At 34.0% G+C, this 23,900-nt stretch overlaps 1 protein-coding gene across 1 annotated transcript in view; it reads left to right on the forward strand.

The window, feature by feature from the left end:
• Nucleotides 1-1,591: 1,591 nt before the first annotated feature.
• The window catches only part of LOC113502421 (neuropeptide FF receptor 2-like), a 66,496-nt gene continuing 44,187 nt past the window's right edge, over nt 1,592-23,900 (forward strand). The window contains exon 1 of the mRNA XM_026883985.1: nt 1,592-2,422. Coding sequence (XP_026739786.1) covers nt 2,208-2,422 — 215 coding nt within the window. The 5' untranslated portion in view covers nt 1,592-2,207. The remainder of the gene's footprint in view (nt 2,423-23,900) is intronic.

Below are 23,900 nucleotides of genomic sequence, written 5' to 3' on the forward strand. Positions count from 1 at the left end.
CTTATGTATTTTAATTCATATATTTGCCTACTAATACAGAATACCCATTTAGAGAAAAATCGTTCTCTCAAAAGCTCTTAACCCAAGCAGGCCTAGCGCATTGATACGATCGAATTCCAAATGGATTCCTTATTCAAAATTGCACAGAATAAAAAAAGTACCCACTCCCACTTAATGCAGGCAATACATTTGTAAATTCAAATCTTTTCAATATGTATCTGTGCGTTTCCACTTGCTACATATGCCGAACAAATTATCGTTTTCTGATGACGTTTGTAGCTGTTACTATTACTTGGACTATTTACTTATAATCCGTGACCACTGCCAATTGTTTAATTAAGCAATGAAATGAAAAAAATAGTATAAGTGTGAATTAGACTATATTTAGGTTATGTAGGTTAACATAAATCATGTCGTTTTAAATGGCACGATAATCAAATATCGTCACATAGTGAAAACGCGCCATAAGTCGATACATTCGATATAACTGGTTGGGTTGTATAAGAATGATAAATGGAATACAATTTCAAATGCGTTCGGTTTCTGTACTTATAAAAGAAACAAGACTTGGAATTCTTAGCGTGAACTGAACAAAACTGAATTGATAAGCGGTCAAGTGCGAGTCAGAAACTTGACAATGATGGTTCCGTAAGAATAGACTAAAGAACAAAGAGGTCGGCAAAAAAAAAAAATGGTAGGATGTACGTATGTACGTAGGATGTACATAATTTATTATGTAGATGTACCCACATGGTATGAAGGATTGACAAAAGCGCGGATGACTTAGGACGGCGGTTCAGGTTTAGTCAGTAAGGATCTGACACTGCTCATATCCTCCCCTGAGGGAGTGGGTGTCCAAGAGGATTTCCACGCCTTACCAAAGAAAAAAGTATGTATATTTATGACTATAGTAATTTTTCTTTAGTAGTAACAGTATTTGTTCTTATAGCAGCAACAGAAATACATATTATTTTGGATTTATTTCAACCATGTATAGCTATCCCGGTCTTAAGATACAGCATGATAACAAACATTAATAGAAGGACACACAGAGGTACCCTAGTAATAGGATTCCGTTTTGACCCTTTGGATGTTTTTTCTTTTAACTATCTTTGATAGTTTTGTAGCTCAACCTCAAAAGGGCCTTAGCCTAAGACCCTATTATTATGTCCCAAAATGAGACAAGTAAACGAGATATATTTAGAAACGATCTAGACAGATATACTAGGGTTGGCTTGACCGCTTCTGTTTTGGGATTTACATGTGATTAGAACAAAAGAAAAAAATGTTTCAAGAAAATTTTCAACGCGCAACGAAAGTCAGTTTAAGAAATACCTTAGTTGGAAATTCTTAGTATATTTTTTAACTTCGTTTTATTAGCGTGGGCGCTCATACAAATTGTATGATTTCACAATAATTATTCATGTTGTTTCAGTAACTTTGGTGTTTTGATGAGGAAGCAACAATTGCTATTGAAAATGATAATTCACTGAAGTCTATAAATAAAATTCACGGTACCGTTAATACAAAAAGAAAAAAAAATCCGTCTAGTTTTTGCTTTTAGGGTTGTACCACATTTCATAGTACACAATCTGGGCTCAAGTGTGCGACCGCTTTCTAAACGCACCAGTCACTTTACAAGCCAAGCTAAAGAGATAAGAAGAAAGAGTTTGAATTTTTTTACAGTATAATATTGTATTTAAAGATAAACTGTTTTTTCAGTATCGATAGTGACAAACATAATGATTGATTCAATCAATCAGCTCAGGTCATCATGGTCTACTGCTGAAACATCCTCCCCAAACTGCCATAGCATCTTTAAAAAAGACTTGAAAACTTTTAAACTTCCCCTCAATAGAAGTGCAACAGATAAAATAAGTTCTAAAAATTAACTGAAAATTCTTCTATTAGTTTTATGCTATCCAAAAAGTTTTCATATCTATCAATGAGTCGGCAACATTTGGCGCGCTCTTTCATCCCCGCGCTGTCCGTCATTCAGTAAGCTTTGGAGCTTTCAGCACATCACACGCGTATGCTGCTCTCCCGCCATTTTCGCGATACGTTGAACTTACGAGTACGTTTACTTTCAAGAGAAATCATTTCGAATTCTGAATACATATCTCGTTGTTTTTTTTTTATTTTGTGTAAAATGTTTTGTGATAGTGTGAATAATTGTGGAGTGTGTCTAAACTGGTGATAGTTTCAAAATGTTTTCGAATTTGACTTTAAACGACTTTTCGGCTCTGCACGGGTTGAATATAAGTTCTGGATTGAACGATAGTTTCCAGTTTGGCTCCGAGTTGGATATATTCTTTCAGCCAGAGAATGTTCTCATCACGTTGTATGTCCCCATCATCTTGCTGTCGATGGTGGCTAATATTCTGCTGATAGTGGTCGCTGTGAAGTGTAATTATACGAAAAAGTAAGTCCTATTGAGATAAATAAACATACTTTTATAGATTATCTAGATTATTAACATTGCGGTTTTCTTTTCATTCACTGATTTCATGTTGACTGAAAGAAGATTTTTAAGGTTGTTAATGAAAGTAAGTAAAAAATTGAACTGCAGAAAAATATACTCTAGTGTAAAGTATTCATCACTTTACATATATTGAGCTGGATTGGATATTCACCTGCTTTGTAAATTTAAAAAATATATTTTATGATTTTAACAGGCTCAATAACACCTCCATGCTACTCTTTTATGTATCCTGAATCCTTATGTAATACAGTCTTGCATTTTTTTTACGATACTCACAACTCAAATTACATTACGAGTTACTTCGCAACTTATGCTCGTTCCTCTTAGCAGAATTGTTCTACGAAGAGGAACGTGCAACGTTATTGCAAAATAGATTACTTCTTCAATGTCAAGAGCAATATCTTGTTCTTCAAAACACATACTAGTCGTAAGCCCTTCCAACTGTCCGTTTGATGTACGTACATCAGTGCCTGGAAACTGGCGCCGCGCCAGAGGCTTGTACATTTCACTGTCGTACAAAGCTAGATGTATTTGAAGACTGCCTCAAAGATATTACAGCAATCACTCTATATTGATATATTTTCTTAAGTGTTTTCAACTTTAAGTACTACTATAGTTTTGCTCAACCTAAGGTCAACTTATCGACTCGCAAACGGGTTTATGTTAAAACTTAATATTTATTTATTGTCATAACTGATGACTCTTTTGTGTGGGCGGAGAAAATTTATTTTGGGAATAGACTACTGTTTTCTTAAAGAAAGTTATTTGTTACCATGCATAAAAGTGGCGCCTAATTGACCTGGTTTATTGCGTATGGATTTAATGGAGAAAAAATAGGAGGCCTTTATTGTAATTCTTTCACTATTAGACAAAACAAAGGGAGTCCGTTCAAAAACTCCTGCCATTTTGTATGATTAATATTACCTTGCGATAAATTCTTTAAAGTAAAAAAAAACATTTAATTGTTCAAAAATTTCCTGGAAGCAAACACAATACAAAGGTTTGATAATAGAACAATAGAACCAGTGTCTTTCGTTTACAATTTTTTTCCGAGTGAACTCTGACAAATCTGGCAAATGTACTTAAATTAACAAGACCAAATTAAGTCACATTTCAAAAAGAAATGGCATTTTAACTATTAAACCTAAGGATGTGTATGATTATCTGATAAAATCAAATACGTCCATTTTCAATGTGCCACAAAACTGTGCAATGCAATTAAAGATTAATGCAAGTTTGCGATCCTACTTTTCCGTATACGTCATTCATACTTTCATTCTATTTATTTTTTATTCCATTATGATATCACGTTGTTTATTTTCGGCCCTTTTTCTTTATTACAATATTCTATTTCATTTGTCTTATTTACTACATTGATGTCTACCAATCGTGGCGTAAGTGATAGATATTTTTTCATCTATCTCTCGCCGTGTTGTTGAGTAGAGTGACTAGAGCATGATTCGGGTAAATAAATGCTCTCCTTTTTCAAATTCTCTTTTCCGTGTTTTGTTTCGCGTGTAAACCTTTGTTGTGTTTGCACGAAAGACTCGCCCATATTTTACGACATTCAAATCTCTTCTCAAATTATTTCAATTAGTTAAGTACATACATGCCATGATTATTCGGAATTTTATTACTTGGTATGTAACCTCCTTTAAATTAAATATCATCTATATCTATACTAACATATAAAGCTAGAGAATTTGTTTGTTTGATGGGGAACTACTGGTTCAAATAGAAAAAATCTTTTTTTTTTTTTTATAATAACTATCGTGAGACTGATTCATTATTAAAATACTTAAGCGTATTTAAATAATGAATTCGCGTGAGTAAACCGTTACATCATTTAATAAATCTTTTTGTGTTGAAAAGACTGTCCATCGAGGAAGGTTATAGGCTGTATACTACCACGCTGCGACTAATAGGAGCGTAGATACCATGGAAAATGTGGAAAAACCAGGGAAAATTAGTCATCTTCGAAGGCTTCCGTTCAAAAATTCCTAACTTATATCTTCTAACCACGCGGACGAAGTTGCAGGCTACCGCTAGTGTTCTATAAAATGAAGTTTATGGACTAGAGTAGTAGTAACGAACATACACGAATGCTTGTCCTGAGTCTGGGTGTCTTTGTGCAAGTGACTTGAATGTATTTAAACCTTTCGCGACTCAAGGATTTTCTTATTGCGGTAATCCTTTTTTTTCAAAGTGGAGATTAGGAAAAGGTGTTAGTACAAAATCATTAACATCATAGAAAAGTAAGGTACGATAAATATACCACAACATAGTGTCTCTTCCAATATAGTTTCTCGGAACAACTAAATCAATTTGGCTGTCGCTCTTTCCTAATTTAGGTCATTCCTTTCTTGGGGGTACGAGTATGTAACACAAACGAATTTTCCTGAAAACGGAAGTAAACAGAACGTGGATATTAGTATTAAGTTTATTGAGTACACGTGTATAAAGATGGACAACTACAATATTTAGGTTTTATTTAGTAGTATCGGCTTGGGACAAAAGTATTCGAAATGATCAATAGTTTTGTCAGGGTTCAGCACCCAAGGGGTAAAAGCGGAACTCGATGACAGAGGCTCCGCTATCCGACCATCCATCTGTCTATCCTTCCGTCAACAGGGTGTATCTCATGAATCGTAATAGCTAGCCATATGACAGCACGTCTGATGAAAGATACTTAAAATACAGATCGAGGCTAAGCAACAGGTTTTTCTCTTTTATTTGAGGAGGTATTTGATCGACTTCAAGATTATAATATATTTTACAAAGCTATAGTTGTAGTATCTCTTCTTGACTCGTCTTCGATTTTAAAGCTGTCTTCATAGGAAGCAACTTTTGTTTCTATTCCACATTAACATCCTACTAATATTATAAACTAGAAAGTTTGCATGTATGTATGTATGTTTGTTCCTCTTTCAAGCAAAAACTACTGAGCGGATTTAGACGAAACTTGGTTTCGGATATTTTATAACCAGGATTAACAAATAGCACCGATTTTATGTTCCCGTGGGATCATTTTCGAATTGTGGCGAGCGGATCCGCGGTCAACAGCTGAAGCATGTTAAGCCATGTTATCCAAAATAAATCGTAATAGTCTAATATTAACGTAATAATCTGTATAACCTTAATTTACCTCGTGTACAAAACCCTAAATCTGTATTATCTAACCCTAAGAGGTTGAAAAGGAATAGACGGTGAGACTGTGCCCCGCATATTAAGAGGGTAAAATCTTCATAACTGCAAGCTGGCAAAAAGTAAAAATATGAAGTGCTATACAGCGAGTCTCTAGAGGTAAAATGCTGAAGATCAGGATCGTGACTTGATATTTGATTTGCTTCATTCATACAGATTTGCATTTTTAAACTTATCTTAGAACATAAATTGTTAAAACCACTAGACATTAAGTTCTAGTTTATAAGAAATATGGAGTAATTTAAAGGCTTATTTTGTTCTCATTTTATTAAATTATTTGGCCTATATCTTTCATTACATTTTTAACTTTCACATTACAAGGCTCTTATCACAACAAAGGATACAAATAACTGACTCATTATAAGGTATCATCAGCCCATATACGTCCACTGCTGGACATAGGCCTCCCCAATTGCAAGACATCGAGATCTATTTTTGTCTGGTTTGTACGTTTAGGTAATTCCGAAATAACCGGTCAAGAAAGCCGTTTCGTAACACTGAGGGGTACGTACAAATAGCCTTAAGAAAAACAAGTTGGTTTGGTAACAGATCGCCCTTGGGCCCGAAACCCTAAAAAAATAGTTCTAAAACTTGACCGCAACAATCTAACCGCTCTGTTACATCGCTATTGAGGAAAACACCAGGACTAGTACGTCTCTAGCTTATCTTGATGTCTGTTAACCCTAACAGATCATTTTCCAGCAGATCAATATTAAATTTGAGTTTTTTCGCATGAAGGTGAGTTCTATAGTTCCTGATAATTTTTAGAAATAGTTCTGGTGTCTTCAACTGGAAAAAAGGGGGATGAACGAAATGACCTGCTGGCATCCTGAAGAAGATCAAACGTTTGAACAAAATCATTTCTGACGTTTCAAACAATTCTCAAAAGCTAGAACTCCTTCACTTTTTACATATTACATATTAGTAGCAGAACTGAAATTGCTATTAACTGTTGCCTGCGGCACGGCCCGCTATAAATCAAAATAGACCACAGGAACATATAATTGGGGTAAAAACTATTCTATATGTTAATCTTGATTATAAGCTCATCATCCATCTATACAAACTGTCACGTTTATAATATAAGTAGAAAACTTTTAACTTAACTTTTGGAGATTTTTTAGAGACTCTCTGAAACCCCACAGTCAAACCATTGCAACGGTTTTGTGGGGCTAAACTTATAACATACTTATCTGTGTGAAATATACATAAATAAATAAAAAAAGTACGATTCAGCTACGACTTAACAAATAAATGCGGACAACATCACATACATTGTTCTGAACCCAAAGTAAGTTGCTAAAGCACTTGTGTTATGGAATTCAGATACAACGAAGGTACCACAAACACCCAGACCCGAGACAATGTACAAATGTAAATTTTTACATTGACCCGACCGGGGATCGAACCCGGGACCTCAGAGCTAGCGACACCTTGAAACCGGTGCGTACGCCACTCGACCACGGAGGTCGACAAATACTGTAATACAAAGGATTCGTACAAAAATATCACCAACCACTCGAACTCTCATTTAATATCTCTGAAAATAAGCCCCAAAAGGAATTTTAAAACAACTAATTAATCCTGACTAATTAAATTAAGCTGTTTTTCGTTAAGTCAAACATTGTAACAGGAGTTCTACCACCCTTTAGCGTTAAACTAAGACCGTTGTGAAAGCGGGTTAGCATACAGCGCGGTGTAGAGCGCTGTCTCTCTCACACACTTACTGCAATATTACTTTAGAAGGTTGTAGACAACATTCGTTACAGATGTCAGATAAGGGTTAACTTTAAATTTAGGATTATTCTACTCAATTTATTAAAGCTTGTGTGGTAATATACAACAAAGGCTTAACAACAAGCACTATGTCTAGTTTTATATGTTCCAATGTTTTGGATTAGTAAAGCGTTTAATTTTATATAGGAAGATAATAGTTATTGTCCATGAGTCCTCGAATCGAAAATGATCTTTAGGAAACATAAAATTGAGTTAAAATCTGTGTACCAAATTCCGTTTAAATGAGTTCAGTGGTTTTTGTGTGAAAGAGTTACAAACATCCATGGATATAACAAACTTTTTCGTTTTTCCCTTTGAATTATTTTCAGCTAATTTCAAATCCCATTTCATTCAATTCATTACAAAGAACAATGCTAGGGTGAACAACCCTTTTCACTTAGGGATTTAACAAAATTGATAGTAGTCAAAAGGGTATTTGACAAAAAGAAGCTGTTTAGAGGCCGTCAGACAGATTTCAAAAAAATATTGGATACTTATTTTGTCTTGTAAACAAAAAAATTGAAGGAGATACAGTGAAATAAAAATGTCGTGTGACGTCACTTACTAGTATGCTTTCTACCAGCAAGTGATTTTATTAGCCTCTCTTGTAGAAAATATGATCTCAACGATAAAGATATTATTGCACAAAGGATGTGGTTTATATTACAGTCATAATTATAGGGGATCATTTTATAATGTTGGTTTTTAGCCAGTTTTTCGATGTTTTTTTTGGATTCAGTTAACTGTAAGAATATCAGAATAATGTTCTACAATATTGTACACCATAAAAAGATCTACAAAAGAGTCTGGCGCAGCATGTTGTCTATCTTTTAATGTTGACTCAATGAAACTTTTTTTATAGCATTTTTTCCTCAACAACGCTTAGCTATATCAAAGTCGTTTTTGTGACGATGCAGCGAAGGTATGAATTCTTATCAAAATAAAGAACGTTGAAGAAATTCTGTAGTGTACATTAGTATCGCACCCGTGCGAAGCCGGGGCGGGTCGCTAGTAGTATTAGATAAAGCGGTTTTCATAATAGCAATTAACATAAATCATCCTTGGACTGTCCTCTCAAAAATAAAATGTATCTACTTGACACTTGTGGGTCGTCTAGGTTAAAAATATACTGGCAATATAATAATTAAACAAAAACAAGGATTAGCACCCACACGTTATAACAGGCATGAAAAAAAAATCAAAAATAACTGACAGCCAAGACAAACAATAAAGAAAGCATTTTAAATTTAATTTATTATTCATTTATTTATTTTTGTACCTAATGTATTCTACTTTAATACCACGTATTTTTACACGGAAAACTGCGAATGCCAACAGAACAAATAAGATGGATGATTAGCGTAAAAATAAAACATTTATTTGTCGTAAATTATTTTACTTCGCTCCAAACGAAAATAGTACATTCATTCCCGTGGGTGCTGTTTCCACTATTTATAGTTTTACTTTTTTGTAATGACGTAATAACGACAAAACATTCACATTTTTTGGTGGTTTATATTCACAGCAAACATAATCGTTAATTTAAATTTCAGCATTAAAAATGTATGGTAAAAACTCGATCAAGTACGAGTCGGACTTGTGACACAGACTCCTAGACGGTTCCGTACAAATAAGCTTAATGAACAAATCGGTTGAGTGTCAAATTTGTGCAAGTAAGAAAACGTTTAACCGCTTAACCTTCATCCATATTTTTTGTGTTTCAGCGGCAGTAAAAATACATCATCTGTAAAGAAATCAACTAGACTAGCAATCACGGTTCATGAGGTACAGCTTGATAACAGATTGACATACGGATCGTTTTTAGAACCTATATAAATATAAACGTCAAAATGTGTTTTCATTTTTACTAATCACACTAACTGCTGACTATCTGAAAAATGTTTCGACAACGCATAAGACACTCAAACGATTCTGTATAAATGTTTCCGTATCGGATATAAGGAGGAAACAAAACTAAAACGCACTGGTGGGAATAAACCCAGCCGGTCCCTCTGGTCTCTTAATCCTCTCAGAATACAATAGACAAGCTAATCAATACGTCAAAACCAGAAACCGCGGAATAAATAAAAATATTCAGCTTTTAGCAGCCGTGCCAAGTCGGATAGTGCGTACGTTATTGCGATGCAGAATAGAGTATTTGACTTCATCTAATAATGATGATAAAATGTGGGATAGTAACATCACTTGCTAATAAAAAGCCGACTGGTAAGGCCAATTACATAACGTCAATTAATTTCAGTGAATATAATATTAGCAGATATCACAGAATCCAACCTGAAAAATTACTGCCTTATCTTTATAATTACACGGACGAAGTCATGAGCAACAGCTAGTACAAATACATGGCAGCTTGACAGTTCACTATAAATTGTGTATTTGACTAGAAAACCAAATTATTCTTTCCCAAAAAAGTAATGGACCCATATTAAATTTTTTCATGATCAAATCACAACAAAATCATCAAAGATCGTATATGCTGGAAATGTCACTTACATGTCAAAAGTTTACTTGTAAGTGACGTCACACTAAACATCTGTGCCATTTTGAATTCTTTTTTTTTTGCACTGTAAGAGAAAAAATACTTTTATAGTATTTTTTGGAAACCTTCTTCACAGTTTAATTAGTCAAATAGATACTCTATTGTTGTCGCTTTGCATTGTGAGATATGTACATGATAGGTCGCTATGTTAAGGTCTGGTATATTGACAATAGCCGTATGAATCAAGTAAATGAGTTTTGTACCAACAAGGTTGTATGGGAAATGTATTTGTTCTCGCTCATATTAGTGCCATAAGATTTGATTACTTTGGGTATGATGTTTCTTGATGAGTTACACTGACGGATGATATTGTGGGAGATCGAATTTATATGGGAAGCGAACCGGTATGGAGTTAAGTGATGAACAAGAGATGTTAGAAGAGATATTGATTTTCAATTATAATAAAAATGTATTGTATACTTGTGAAGATAATATGGAATTGATGGAATATTTTTTTATTTTAAAATGGAGAATACACAAATATATATTTAGCTATGAGTGGATACTCTAATCAGCAGTTCTTTTTCTTTGGCGCGGCCTAATACCAGAAGTGGGTTGTAAAGGACTGACAATAATAGGTTTATTAACTTTATGTAACTTAACATTTCGAGCAGCAAGTGTCACTTGTCTAAAAGTGCCCTTAAAATCCTAAATAACTTAAAGGCAGCGGCTTCCTCTTGTGACCACGTTTATACCATAAAGGTTAAAAGTCGAAAGCGTTGAAACAAAAATAAAGTCGAGGAAGTAACTGTTCACTTTATTGACACAAAAGTGTCAGTTTGGTTATAGAAATAGTCTCGGACGAAGCATGCTCAGATCTTTCAGGATATTAAGAAGATATTATTTTCTCTCATAAGGTCTATTTTGAACCTTGTTTTAAATAAAAAAAGTAATATAAATTTAGATTAAAACAAAACGCTCTGTCCAGTCGTTCGCCTAATGAAAACCTTCCAATAAAATTATTCAGGCCTAAAATTAACAATATCCAATGTATTCTGACACGACCCTTAATTTAACATTTTTTTTCTTTTCATATTGGTTTTGATCAAAAGTATGGTTTCATTATAAAGGTTAAAGGCAAAATTCATTAAAAAGCTTTATTAATTTATTTCTACGTACCAAGCTTATACTGAACTTTCAAAATGGCATGACAAAGAGTTCAAAAATAATTGCTAAATGAGTTATCAATAAGTCATCAATCTTTGTGATTGAAAACATACAACCAACATCAAATAAAAAACTACTGAGACAAACTTTAATATTTTTTAGCAGCTATTTCACGTTAAATAATCTAAAAAAAAATCAACAAAATCGTGTCATCCAGTCCGAAGTCCTCTTACAAACAAAAATAATAAAAACGATTGAGAAACTTCTTCTTTTTGAAATCGCTTGAAAATCTACTATCCTGAGGATAAATGGCCAAATGGATAGAACGGTATAGGTACGGATATTTTTTAAAAGGAACTATCTATTCATAGATTTACATTAAGCTGTAAATATGATACACATCGTTGAACTAAACCAATATCATGGCCACTGAGTCTGACCGAGAGCAACCCACTTTACCAGCAGAATACAGCCAGCAACAGCAATTTACAAAGTACCAGTATTTTAAAATGACATGTAGGAATTAGTGTCGATGAAACTATACTTATATGTCAACACTATATTGTCTTCTTTCCTATAGCTTTTCATTTTTATAGTGTACACTCGATAATTTCTTCCAACTTCTTTTTTTTTTAATTGTGTTGTTCTACATGTCGTTTTCTGCTTCTGACCGTACAGTCTGGATATCTTAACTATTGTATAATGTAAATACATACTATATATATTTATATCCCCAATTTCAAAGCTCGATGGCTTGTTAAATCGAATCGAGAAGAGATATCAGCCGTAAGATACAAGGGTTCTATGAATTGTTATAACGTTATCTAAGTATTTAAGTGGTGTTCAGAGTATTTGCCTTCCAAATCGAACTAGATTGTAATCCTCAAAAGGAGAGGAAATACAACAAGTGTTTAAACCGTTTCAGGAATTGCAAGGGGAGTAGAAAGATATTTCCAGTGCAGTCGAATAGAACCGGTCGAAAACATGAAACTGTTATATTTATATCGCGTAAAGCGAACCGTATGTTGTTTCTAATCATTTCAACAACATGGTGTACGTGTTCATCGGTTAAGTATTTTTCGTGTGATAGCGTAAAAAACTTACATTCACATTTGTAATATTAGTAGGATATGCTCTATTGATGCGGTATTGGGCTACTAGAGATAATATTTTGACACAAGGAAAAATAAATTTGCAATATTGAGAGGTCGCTACGAATTGGCTAAACAAAAATTATCTTTTTACATGAACACTTTACAATTACTTTACATCATTGTTGTAATTTGGGCAACAGGAACAAATGCTCCAACTTGCCATTCCCCATTACAAAACTGAGGAAATACGTATTGAGCTCACTTTATTAAACTCTTTAATTGATTAAAAAACATTTCAAACGCCAGCACTCCGACCTCGGTTCCAGAAAAACAAAAACGCATCTGAATATATATTTATCCGATGGAATCGTTACTTGAAAACACCTAGTTAATCTTCACAAAGATTTATTATTCCATTTATATAGTTTGAGAACGACTGCGGGTTTAAATTTATTGCTAGTGTATTAGATCGGACAAAACTTGGGAATTGTAGAAGGCGTTTATTTGTGACGTCACGATTTCGTTCCGGCTCGCGTTTTGTTACGTCTGCTGGAGAGTAAGTGCTTGTCTTACAGATGGGACTTGACTGTCCGACCAAATATGAGTGGGTTTGCAGCTGTTTTAATTCATGTCTTGATTTCATTCAGGAGCGATATTTAAGTCATGGCGGTTTATATAACAGTATGTTGTTAATGGCTTTAATTTTGTTCATGATTTTCGTACATTGACTTTTTTTTGATGTTAATAAAACTTTTTTGTTGGTTCTCATTCTTTCTCCTCAACAGTTGATATTATGTTAGTTGATATTTTATAACCGAAAACCAAAAATATTTTATTCCTTGGTGTAGTTCCGGTGTTTTTAGTCCTTACCTTGTACCTAGATAAAAATAGCCCAAACGCCCAACTTCCATTCAATAGTAGCTGAACGTATCGCATTTTTTCCGAATGTTACATAAAACGTTCGCAGACTAAACACGTGTTACGTAAAGCGACAAAATGCGGCAAATCGGCAATACTCGTACGTAGACCGTATCTCAGATAAATAATTCACCGAGGATCTTGGTTCGTATTTCTAAAGTTTGGGGAGATGCGAAATCCCTTACATTCCCAACGCGATTGAAATCAAACTCTCCAGAATGTTTAACGTAACATTTTTATCCGTACGACTCGTCTCTACAATATTCACAACAAAAAATATTCTTATCACTTTGTAATAAAGGCTGCCAATGTTTGTGTTATCTCTAATTTATCAAATCTTCCATACGTACAATTTTGTTAGTGACAAAGTCTACACATAAAGGTTATTGATCACACGCTGCGGCCGGGAATTAGACCTGTCAAAGTCGCACAAGTGTCAAACTACAAATCCCTGTGTCACTATTTGTACCAGAGGCCACGGAATCATATACTGTCATTGGTTTTGAAAAGTTCGGTAGTAATTTTCTCTTGTGAAAAGTAATTATAGACTTTTTCGTCACTATTTTAAGCCGCAACGTCAGTGCTATTAGTTGGAAATGTCTCGAAGGTCGAATTTCGATTGCATTCGTTTAATAAAAGTACTCAGTGACATGGTGTTTACGCTTGCGACGTTTGTCTTCGAAGGTACTATAAAGATCAACAAACTTGGAAACATGGTACAAGTTAAATATATGCTTTTGAGGGTTCCGCACTCTAAGAGCTAAATTGAATTCTATTTTCCCAGTTTTTTATACAATCACTTTTCTTTATTGTTTGTTTGTCGATCCGGGTTGGCTGAAATTTTCAGGGTAGCTGCAAACCCAAAGACAGTGCAATTTACAACTATAAAAATATCGAAGATCAATTTTGATAGAATTTGAACTATAAAACATATAAAATGTAGATTTTAGTATTTTTTGATTTGTTAATTAAGGTTAGGTAATCTCATATTATACAAGTTATTTTTATCAAAACTACAGTGTTAAATATTTATTTACTACAGTATTACTACATATATTTAAAACGAGGCATCAAAAAATTCATCTGTTAATTTTCTTTATTCCACAGTTATGTTTTAACAGATGATGTATTTATATTGCTGAAATAACTAAAAAGTCTATAACAGTCATCAATTTGATGGTTCACCGATTAAGATGCTAATTTATTCCCCATTAGCCCATTTTTACGGAAACGAATCCGACCTTCACTCAACCCGTTTTTATTAAATCTTATTCATCTCGTTGAGGTCTAATATATCCATAAGAAAAAATATTGTACAAAGTTATAGCATCGATCCTAGCCTTGTTTGGGGAAATAATTGGATCCCCAAACAAATATTTGTTTAATCCGATCTTTTTCTGTCGTCCCTCTAAGCATCTCGGATAATCACGCTGGTTATTTTGTGTCTATGTATCTCTTTACTGTATCGTATCTTTGAGTGAAAGAAAAACGCCTCAAAGTTAATTTATTGTAGCTGCATAAATAAATATCCTCAGATATGATTTATCTAGTAGTTTTTAGACGGGTTGCATGAACGAGCTGTCCTTGCATGTATAAATATGAATTAGATAAACTATACAGTAGGTAATTTTATTTTTGTCGGTTTTCTTCCATAGATATTCCTTTTTAGCATGCATCTCCTTTTCTTTGGGGCCGGGCAACTCGTGGACCTCCTTGGGGATATAGTGGGTATTGCCAGACTCTTAGTAGCGATTCACCCTTAGCCGATAGGGAGGGGGGGAACGACTTCCTTTCGCATTTTATTTTGAAGACGTGACGTGTGAAGAGCGTCTGCCTATCTGTCTTGATGGACCACACCCGATGCAGTGAAGTTCCCGTCAAGGGCATTACTGTATTGTTTTATAAGTGACGAGAAAAGGGACCGATCAAGAAAAAAAGCTTTCGATTTTACAAATGCAAAATCACAATTTCAATTGCTAAACTGTTCAGTGATTGTCGATTCGATTTCAAACCAGTTAAAAGAGATAAAGTTAAATTGGTTTTAAATTTGTTTGAATAATTTGATGCAGTTCGCGAACTCCTGAAAAAGGTTGTGTGATGTGTACTGAAATGGAAATTGTCGATGGAGGAAAAGGATATCACAGAAAATGCTGTATAATATAATGAATAGTTTGATTGTTGACCCGTGAGGATATAACGAGCAAAAACTTAGTTGAATTAGTACGTTTTGATCCATTTGGATCATGCACTTGGATTCATGGCATCCTAGGACTGGAATTATTGAAAAAAAAATATTGTGGATAAAAAGTGCCGTGTTCAAAGAACGGAAATTCTGAGATGAATTTTGACCCTTCCTCATTTTCGCACAAGTGGATGAAAAATCATTTTCGATTTGATCTAAATCAGTGATCTAATTAAGTTAATATTGTTACTAACCCATTGAGTCTTGTTACTTTAAATAAAGATTTATTATTATTATTATTATTAATCATCAGCATCATTAAGTCATGTATTTCTGATCATGAATTTACAATCTTGTGACCGGTATTATCATATAGGTACATACATATACATGTATCATATATATACCGTGATTTTTAGTCGTCTTACAAAAGCAGCCCAGTTCATGTATCCAATGACTAGAACACGTTCATGATAAAAAAAATAGGTATTTATGAGATTTGAAAAAAAAATGCAATTTTTATTCAATATTATGATGCAATTCGTAGCTTTTTTGAAACAATGGTCCGAGCCTTGTAACAATGGTGAGGGCGCGGGCGGCGGCAAGTTTATCATTTTTAAGAGTATGTTTCAGATTTCTCTTGTTTAATTTTCTTCGTACAATAAGTACGTATCTTAGTTGATCATAAAAAAATAATAATCGCGCCTAGGGGTATTTCAGGTCGGAAACATGAACTGGGCTGGTTTTTTAAGACGACTAAAAATCACCGTGTATTATATTTGCCCCTTACCACTTGTTTTCTTCCCTGCTACAAGATATATTATAGACTGTAATATATGACAGTTTAAATTTTTTCATGATCCAAGACCTTGTTTAGCTACAGACAGACAAAAATAGAGTAAAACATCAAACTGAGCTAGTTTTTCAATTAGACTTGCAACATTGCCGCACATAAGACGACAACTTTTCTCAAAGGAATTCAACTTAAATGAAACAAACTACAGCATTATGGCCTGTGCATACTGAGGCGTAAGATTTCCTTTTACATTGAAATGTATACCTTATTGTTATCAGATAAGCTTTAAATTTCAGTGAGAATTCGTAGGCGTATTTCAAAGATTATACAAATCTGATAATATTTTTATCTATTGAATAAAAAATCAAAGAAAGTAAAAGGACTCAAAGACCATTTTACACATTTAAATGTTGCTTCAAAGAAAAAACACTTTCTATGGGAAAAGTCTTTAAGGCTGCTTATACTTCAAATGATTAAAATCATTTTAGCATAGTAACAAAAACATTATTTTGAAAAAATACAAACATATTTCTCTGCAAGTATCTAGAACTGACTTAAAGAGAGCAAAAATGTTTTCCCGTTTCAATCCTATTTGAACGAAGCATCAATAAAGTCTTGCGAAAACACAAAAGCGAGACGAAATGACAAATTAAATTCCAATAGAACTCAATCGCTCTGGCGGAAGAAATCTTTGATGTCCATTGTTATAAAGTAAGTGCATTTTGGACAAAGCCCCCAGTATTTGCTGAAGACACTAATGAGAATTTTGTTGACTTGTTAACAATCCAATTACAGAAATTCAAGCGTTCATGCATGAGTAAGGCTTGATTTGAAAATGGAAAAGTATTTAAATCACACTACTACTGTAGACGCGAAAGTATTTGAGTGTGTTTGTGTGTGTATGCGTGTGTGTGTGTGTGTGTATGTTTGCTACCTTTCATGCCCAAACGAATGAATCGCTTTCGTTAAAATTTAGTATGGAGGTAGCTGACACCTTGGATTAACACATAGATTACCTTTATGCGACTCAGTTAAAGCAGCAATAGCCGACACCCGGCGAGTGAAGCCAAGTGTACACAGTTAGTTAATTGATAATACAGAGTATTATTACGCGTGATGATCGATGCTCTCGAATGAGAAAAAAATGCTTTTGACCAGCCGTGGGACATAGGTCAGGATTTTTTTATTAAACCGTGGGCCATTCACATGCCAGGATTTTATGAAAATTAGTATTTATACCAAATTACGTTAGAAAACTATTACTAACAAACTAAGGATTCAAATTTCATCACATAATATTTAGGTTCAAGTCTTCCGATCTATACAAAACTTTTGGGAATCTTAAAGTAATAATTAAGAGTAACCTTCTTTCAAATATTTTTTCAGAACTTGAGAAACTTAAAACTTTTTTCAGTTTTCTTTTAATCTAAAGTTTTTGTTTTGTTTTCGACAGTTGAAGTTATTCTTTTTCAAAGAAATTACATGAAGTTAGCCAAACATTTGAATGGACATTTCGAAAACCCCACAATGTAAAGATATTTTAAATGAAAACAGTACATAGCAGCAATAATTCCGTAGGGAACACATTTGAGGGAAAACTTGTGTATTTTCCTCGAACGTCTGATACAGGGATACCGCTTTTCCCATGATGGCATGATGGAATCTACGGTAAAAGCTTACTCTTAATTAAGGTTACTCTTAATTATTACTTTAAGATTCCATCATGTGTACACAAATGACAAACATTAAACCTAAGTCTTTTGATGTAATTCCCTAATCAAATTTATCTTGAGATTATAAATACTAGAGGTTATAAATACTCTGCAATTGGAATACAAAATTAATTTGTGTCTCATTCGACGCTCTTAAATATTCTTTTCGGAGTGATAAAGATTTTAACTTCTAATGTTCTAATGTTAGATTTTGTTGCTAAGCAAGACAATTTAGGTACAAACAAGATGAATTATTCATTGAATCGTTCAACTATTTGGAAAGTACAAAATGGTCGAACGGTTATCCGAAAACCGGTAAAGTGCGAGTCGGAATCATGACACTCAGGGTCACAAACATTCCAACGAAACGTTTTGTGATAAAATTAATTTGAGGGGACCCACCCTTTACCACATCACATTTATTTATCAACCACCAACAAATGACCGTCATGACTATTACAACCATTGCTTATCCTCTCTCATTATTTTAAGACTTTTTGTTATTGCCGCAGAAGAAATACATAATCTGTGAACGTTTTAACTGTCTCACTTTCACAGTTCATGAGATACGATCTACGGCAGTAGAGCGTCAGTAGTAGGGTTCCGTCTTTAGAGTCGTCTAGGGTATATTTAACTCTAGCATGAGGTTTTTCTGTAATAACTTCTAGGTACTGAAAGTGAATCATAACTTAGGACACTTACTTGCAGGAAAAGAGCTTATACCAAGTTTCAGTATAATTACTGCATTTTTACTTTTCTTCAATATACTTTTCGTGGTATAGATAATTTTTCAACAAACAAAAGGATTAAGGAATACAACTGAATTAATGAGAACCTTGACAAAAGACTATGAGACAATTGACTACCTAGACTTTTGTCTAGAAATTCAAAACCTGTCTGACACAGACAACTGGGAAACTAAAGCCTAAAGCTACGCTAAGCTGTAAACTTATATTTAAGATTTACTAGCTTTTTGCCGCGGCTTTGCCACCGTGGACTTCGCTTTTAGCTCCGGCTGCAGTCTACATCATAGTTCAGCTAAAGACTATGTGTTAATCCAGGATATCAGCTGCAGCTTTAATTTTACTTTTTTCTACGGTTTTAGTGTGTAGAGGTAATAAATATACAACATTTGCTTTAAAAATCACGATCATAGAATATGCGTCATAGAAGCACGGTATAACTTACCTTATTTTATAAGTTTGCCACGAATGTTTTTTTTATAAAACTTCTCTTACACTAAGGGAATTAATCCAAGTGTCGCGAGGGATTTCAAAAGCTTTTAAGTCACATGCACAAAGACTGAGTGACTCAGAACAAGTATTCGTGGATCACATAACGCGGGAATTAAAAGAGACATTCCATTTCACCATCCATGCAATCAAATTCCTCTTTTTCAGTTTCATGAGACAATATTCAAAAAATATCCAGCATTAATATCACCATATATAGCATGAAATAATTTTGTACACTTTTGTTCACATAGTAAAAGCATTAATTCCTCTAACATATTATCGTTTGTAATCGATACAACAAGGATGTTAACTATGTGATAAATGATATAACACAATTAAATGTGACTCCGTTCAATGTTTATCAAAATCGGCCCAGCTGTTCTTGTTTCGTATTTGCATAATAATCGGGTTTGAACTTACCTTGAAAATATCAACCTGGTAGCATATCGGGAAGTGTCTCAAAATTGAGTTGCAAAAATCTAACCGGAACGACAAACAAGAAGAGTGAGTACAAAAACGTGGGGAAAAATATTATAAGTCAACATATGGGTAGTTCTTCAGAAATCCGTGTCTCCATGTCGTGACTCTCTTGCCCTATTAAACACTCTCACTTAGCCTACTTTCTGACCTACATTTCTTATGATAATTACTTCGTTCTTAAGGGTCGTAGCGTGCTATAAGATAGCCTATAACCTTCAACGATGGTAAGCAAAATACTTAACGAATTTATTAAAATTGACTGTGTTTTAGTGCCATTACCAAAGACATACAAAGAAATAATATTTTTTTGGAATAGCGTTTTCTGAAGAATAAAATATAAAAAAAAAACTAAATTCTTCTTATAAAGTTCTTCTTTTAGTGCCATTATCCCTCAAATCACAAGGGACAAGGAAGATGGAATCGCTTATGTATGTCACATGTGTCACGTGACTTATCAGAAACATCCAATTTCCTTGGTTTTGAGGGCTTGTCCAAGGGGACTTTTATATGGGGCTGTTTGTGTATTAGCGTTTGGTCTGAAGTAGCCCTTGAAGTTAAATATTTAAAGAAAGAACTGTTCGATTTATGAAAAAAAAAAAACAATTTTAAAGACAAATAAATTTGAACCACTTTGTCACTCAACAAATATATTGCCTTAACATGCTTTATTTCAAATACAACATAAGTAGAAATGTCAACTATCTAGCTGTAATATGGATAGATGGACAGAAGGAAAGACAGCAATATCTCAGTAATAGAGTTTCGTTCTTACCCCTGTATAAGGACTTCCAAAAAATCAATAATTGTATTGGACGGCCAAAACAATTATTCTTTTCAACAGTATTATCTTTCGATTAAAAGTAATTTAAAATTCTTGAACGACGTATAATTGAAATATAATTTTCAGTTATTCAGTAAAAAAATAATTATTTTTCATGAACCTTATTTGAAAGAAGTGATAATAATAAGGATCAACGTTTTGTAAATAAACTTGTTCATTAAAACTCGTTTATAGAAATAATTTGGCCCTCATTAGTTCCCTTATTTCCGAAAATTAAAATATTTTAATTATAATTCTCAGAATTTTGGCAAACAAAAGCCATTAGCAAAAGCAAGAGGGAATTATTAATTATTATATTTAGGTGGACCTTCCATTTAAAACACCGGTACTTAGTTGCATCCGGTTTGTCGACCTCAATATAATAGGGAAAATTGGGAATGGGGTGATTTTAGGGCTTTAAATATTTCGTATAAACGGCATTGAACAGCTATCAACTATGACACTCCAACGACCAAGTATCCGAGCAAAACCAAGAAACATTGTTAATGTTCGAGAGTTTTGTAACTTTGGATATTAATTTTTGTCGTCTATTCTATGGGTTTGAAAGACATTCGCACGCCATTCAATCGCTAGGAATACGGCATGGCATGGCATTATGCTTTATTCCTTTAAATGATTAAAGAACTGTTTTTAAACGAATTAACTGTCAAAGTAAAAATATTATTGTTTAGTAACCAAATAAAACCAAAACCATTAAAACCTCCTTGTCTCCTAGATTTCTTAGACTGTTGCCTAGGAGAGAACACTTACCTAAATACCTTATTTAATACGTTTGACCTGATTTAGCATTTATATTGCACGTTGCTATCAAGGAGTGCAAATGAGAATTCTAACGAGCTTTGCTTTGACAAAATTTATATGTATAGGTTTCACGTTAATGAGCTTACCTCAATCACAGTAGACGGTATATTAATACTGTCTACTTTTTTTAGGGTTTATAGCTCGAAAATGTTGTTTTGAAAAAATATAATTTACCAATACAATAAAACAATTCCCCGAACTGATAAGTAAAAGTTAAGGGTTAAGATCAAAGAAAATAATCTGTTTGCTTATAACAACTCATGGAAAAGTCTAGTAAGGTTCTAATGTTTTTCTAAGAAGCGTTTTGACAACTATATTTTGGTCTGCTTGCAGTTTGATCAGTTGCAGCTTTGTACCATTGTTTTGCAAGAAGCGACAGCCTATCTGACCTCCTCACCCCACTTACCTGGGCAACACGATACTCCTCAGTTAGATTGGTTATCTGCTTTTCAAGCTTCTGACATCCAATAACTGTGTGTAAATAACAGCTGGGACCACAATTAATTTAAGACGTGTGAGAAAAACATAACCAAGATAAAAAACGTGCCTTCCCTGCGGCTCATGGCCATTCATATATCACCCGTCATTATTATTACTCAAATAAATCTCACAGTACCGGTGCCAATATGTTTATACGCCGCGTAAAAGTATAAGACATTAGCAAGACTGGGCCATGTTATTGGTGCTATAAGTAGTTTTTTACTTCGCCAAATTGTTACTTTTTACACATACCTGGTAGACGTTTGAAACAATTAGTTTTGATAAGTCCTGATGCTCGTGATAACTTGCTAGCTAACCATTGACTACACCCGTCATTATACACACTTGTGAATATCGCTGAACTCCTAAACGGCTGCACCGATTTAGATGTTTTTTTTGCGCTTGGTTAGCGCCCTGCATGGTTTAGATTCACAAGAAGGATAACGTATGTCTATTTAGCTAGTATATGTACATCACTTTGACTACAAATTCAATTCATACAAATACATTCTTGAAAATTTCAACTGCCTTGCTATCATAGAATCATAAAGATCCCGTACCACAGAGATGGCAAAAATTGCTTATTTAAAAATACCTCTTGCTTTCGAAGTCCTCTAAAACGACGTATTAGAATAACACTGGCATACTATAAATATACTTCTAGCTTGATCCAGAACGACCCAAATAGCCGTGTTAGGCCATCACCGACCGCCCAGTTAATTAAACCGATAACACAGTTACGCTGGGATTTACTGAGCCTGTGTGGGTGAAGTACGTAAATGTTTATTGCACTCAGCATATTATTAACAGTTACGTGCAACTTATTAAGGACGTATCTTTTATTACTGCGTGGGTGACGATTTATTGCGGTTACGAAAAAGAAGTTGTTCAGAGATTTCTTTTGCTTAGTTTTAGGATGTTTTTGTAAGGCTCCCAGTTTTTTGAGTGTATTTTATATATTTGAGTGATTAATTAAAGGAATCCCAACGCACATAACTACCAATGTTAAATTTTCACACCACTGAAAATCAGTAAAGGAAAACACCGGTAGAAAGCCGTGAATATAAACAAATTGTTGTATATATTGCATTACACTACTTTTAAATATATAATCTTGCGACCGACTACATTTGAAAACAATGAGGAACAATTTATCTATTAAAATTTTATTTAGACAATTATTCCATATAATTGACAAACAAGACCTTATTAAATGATGTAACGGTTTACTTACGCGTAGCTATCGGGGGTGCCCGACTAGTTTCGGACCGTCGAACTGTTCGACTCGCGATCCCGCCGCGGTTGATAAATACGCGTGCGTAAACCGTTACATCATTTAATAATGAATCAGTCTCACGATAGTTATTATAAAAAAACAAGACCTTAACAACAAACAAACCAACAAAAATACTGTAAGTGTATACGATAGCAAATGTTGAAAACATGTTGTTAAAGTATTGTAGATCTCCAGATAGTTTATCTACAATATCGTCTACAGAACAATATCACAGTTTTACAGTAAGATATGGTTCAGTTTCTCAATTTTATAGTGCAGTACATTTTGTGAAGCGGTCCGCGGATGTGAGCGAGTGTGTGCGTTTATATGTGTTCTGTACACATGTTTGAGTTGTGTTTGTTTACATTCTGTGGAAGCCGAATGATTTATTTCAAACCATGAAAATATTTTTTTTCGATACATTCGAAAACATATCAGTACAAAATGAAGGATAACGTTAAAATAACACACTTGATCACTAAATCAGACAGCGTAGAAAAAACGTAACTCAAAGCAAAATAAACAAACATTGCTGTCCCAATCAAGTCGTCAACATTTACTGAAAAAATAAAATCAAAATAATTTATTCAAGTCAATGGTTTTGTGACTCGGCGATAGGCAACGTCCCGCACTAACAGCCGTCAAAGCGAGACAACATTATACACGCGCATATCGTTGTCTCTTTCACGCAATAGCATTGTTACCACTCATAATAAATTCGCTGGCATGCTTTCAATCAGTTTGGCAACGATAGATATCCATTATATTTACAACGTCGTAAAGATAGACAGGTGTTTTGCATTAAGTTTACAGTTTACAATTTTTATTATAGTTTTCATGACGCGTTTGATTCATACGTTTGCGATGAAGCATCGAAACGATTACAAGTGCACTTTGCCGGCGTGGAAGCAAGATAGAGCTATATATAGTGTATTGCTCTATCTCACTTCCTCATC

Source organism: Trichoplusia ni, chromosome 17 (assembly GCF_003590095.1).
Source record: "Trichoplusia ni isolate ovarian cell line Hi5 chromosome 17, tn1, whole genome shotgun sequence".
NCBI lineage: Eukaryota > Metazoa > Arthropoda > Insecta > Lepidoptera > Noctuidae > Trichoplusia > Trichoplusia ni.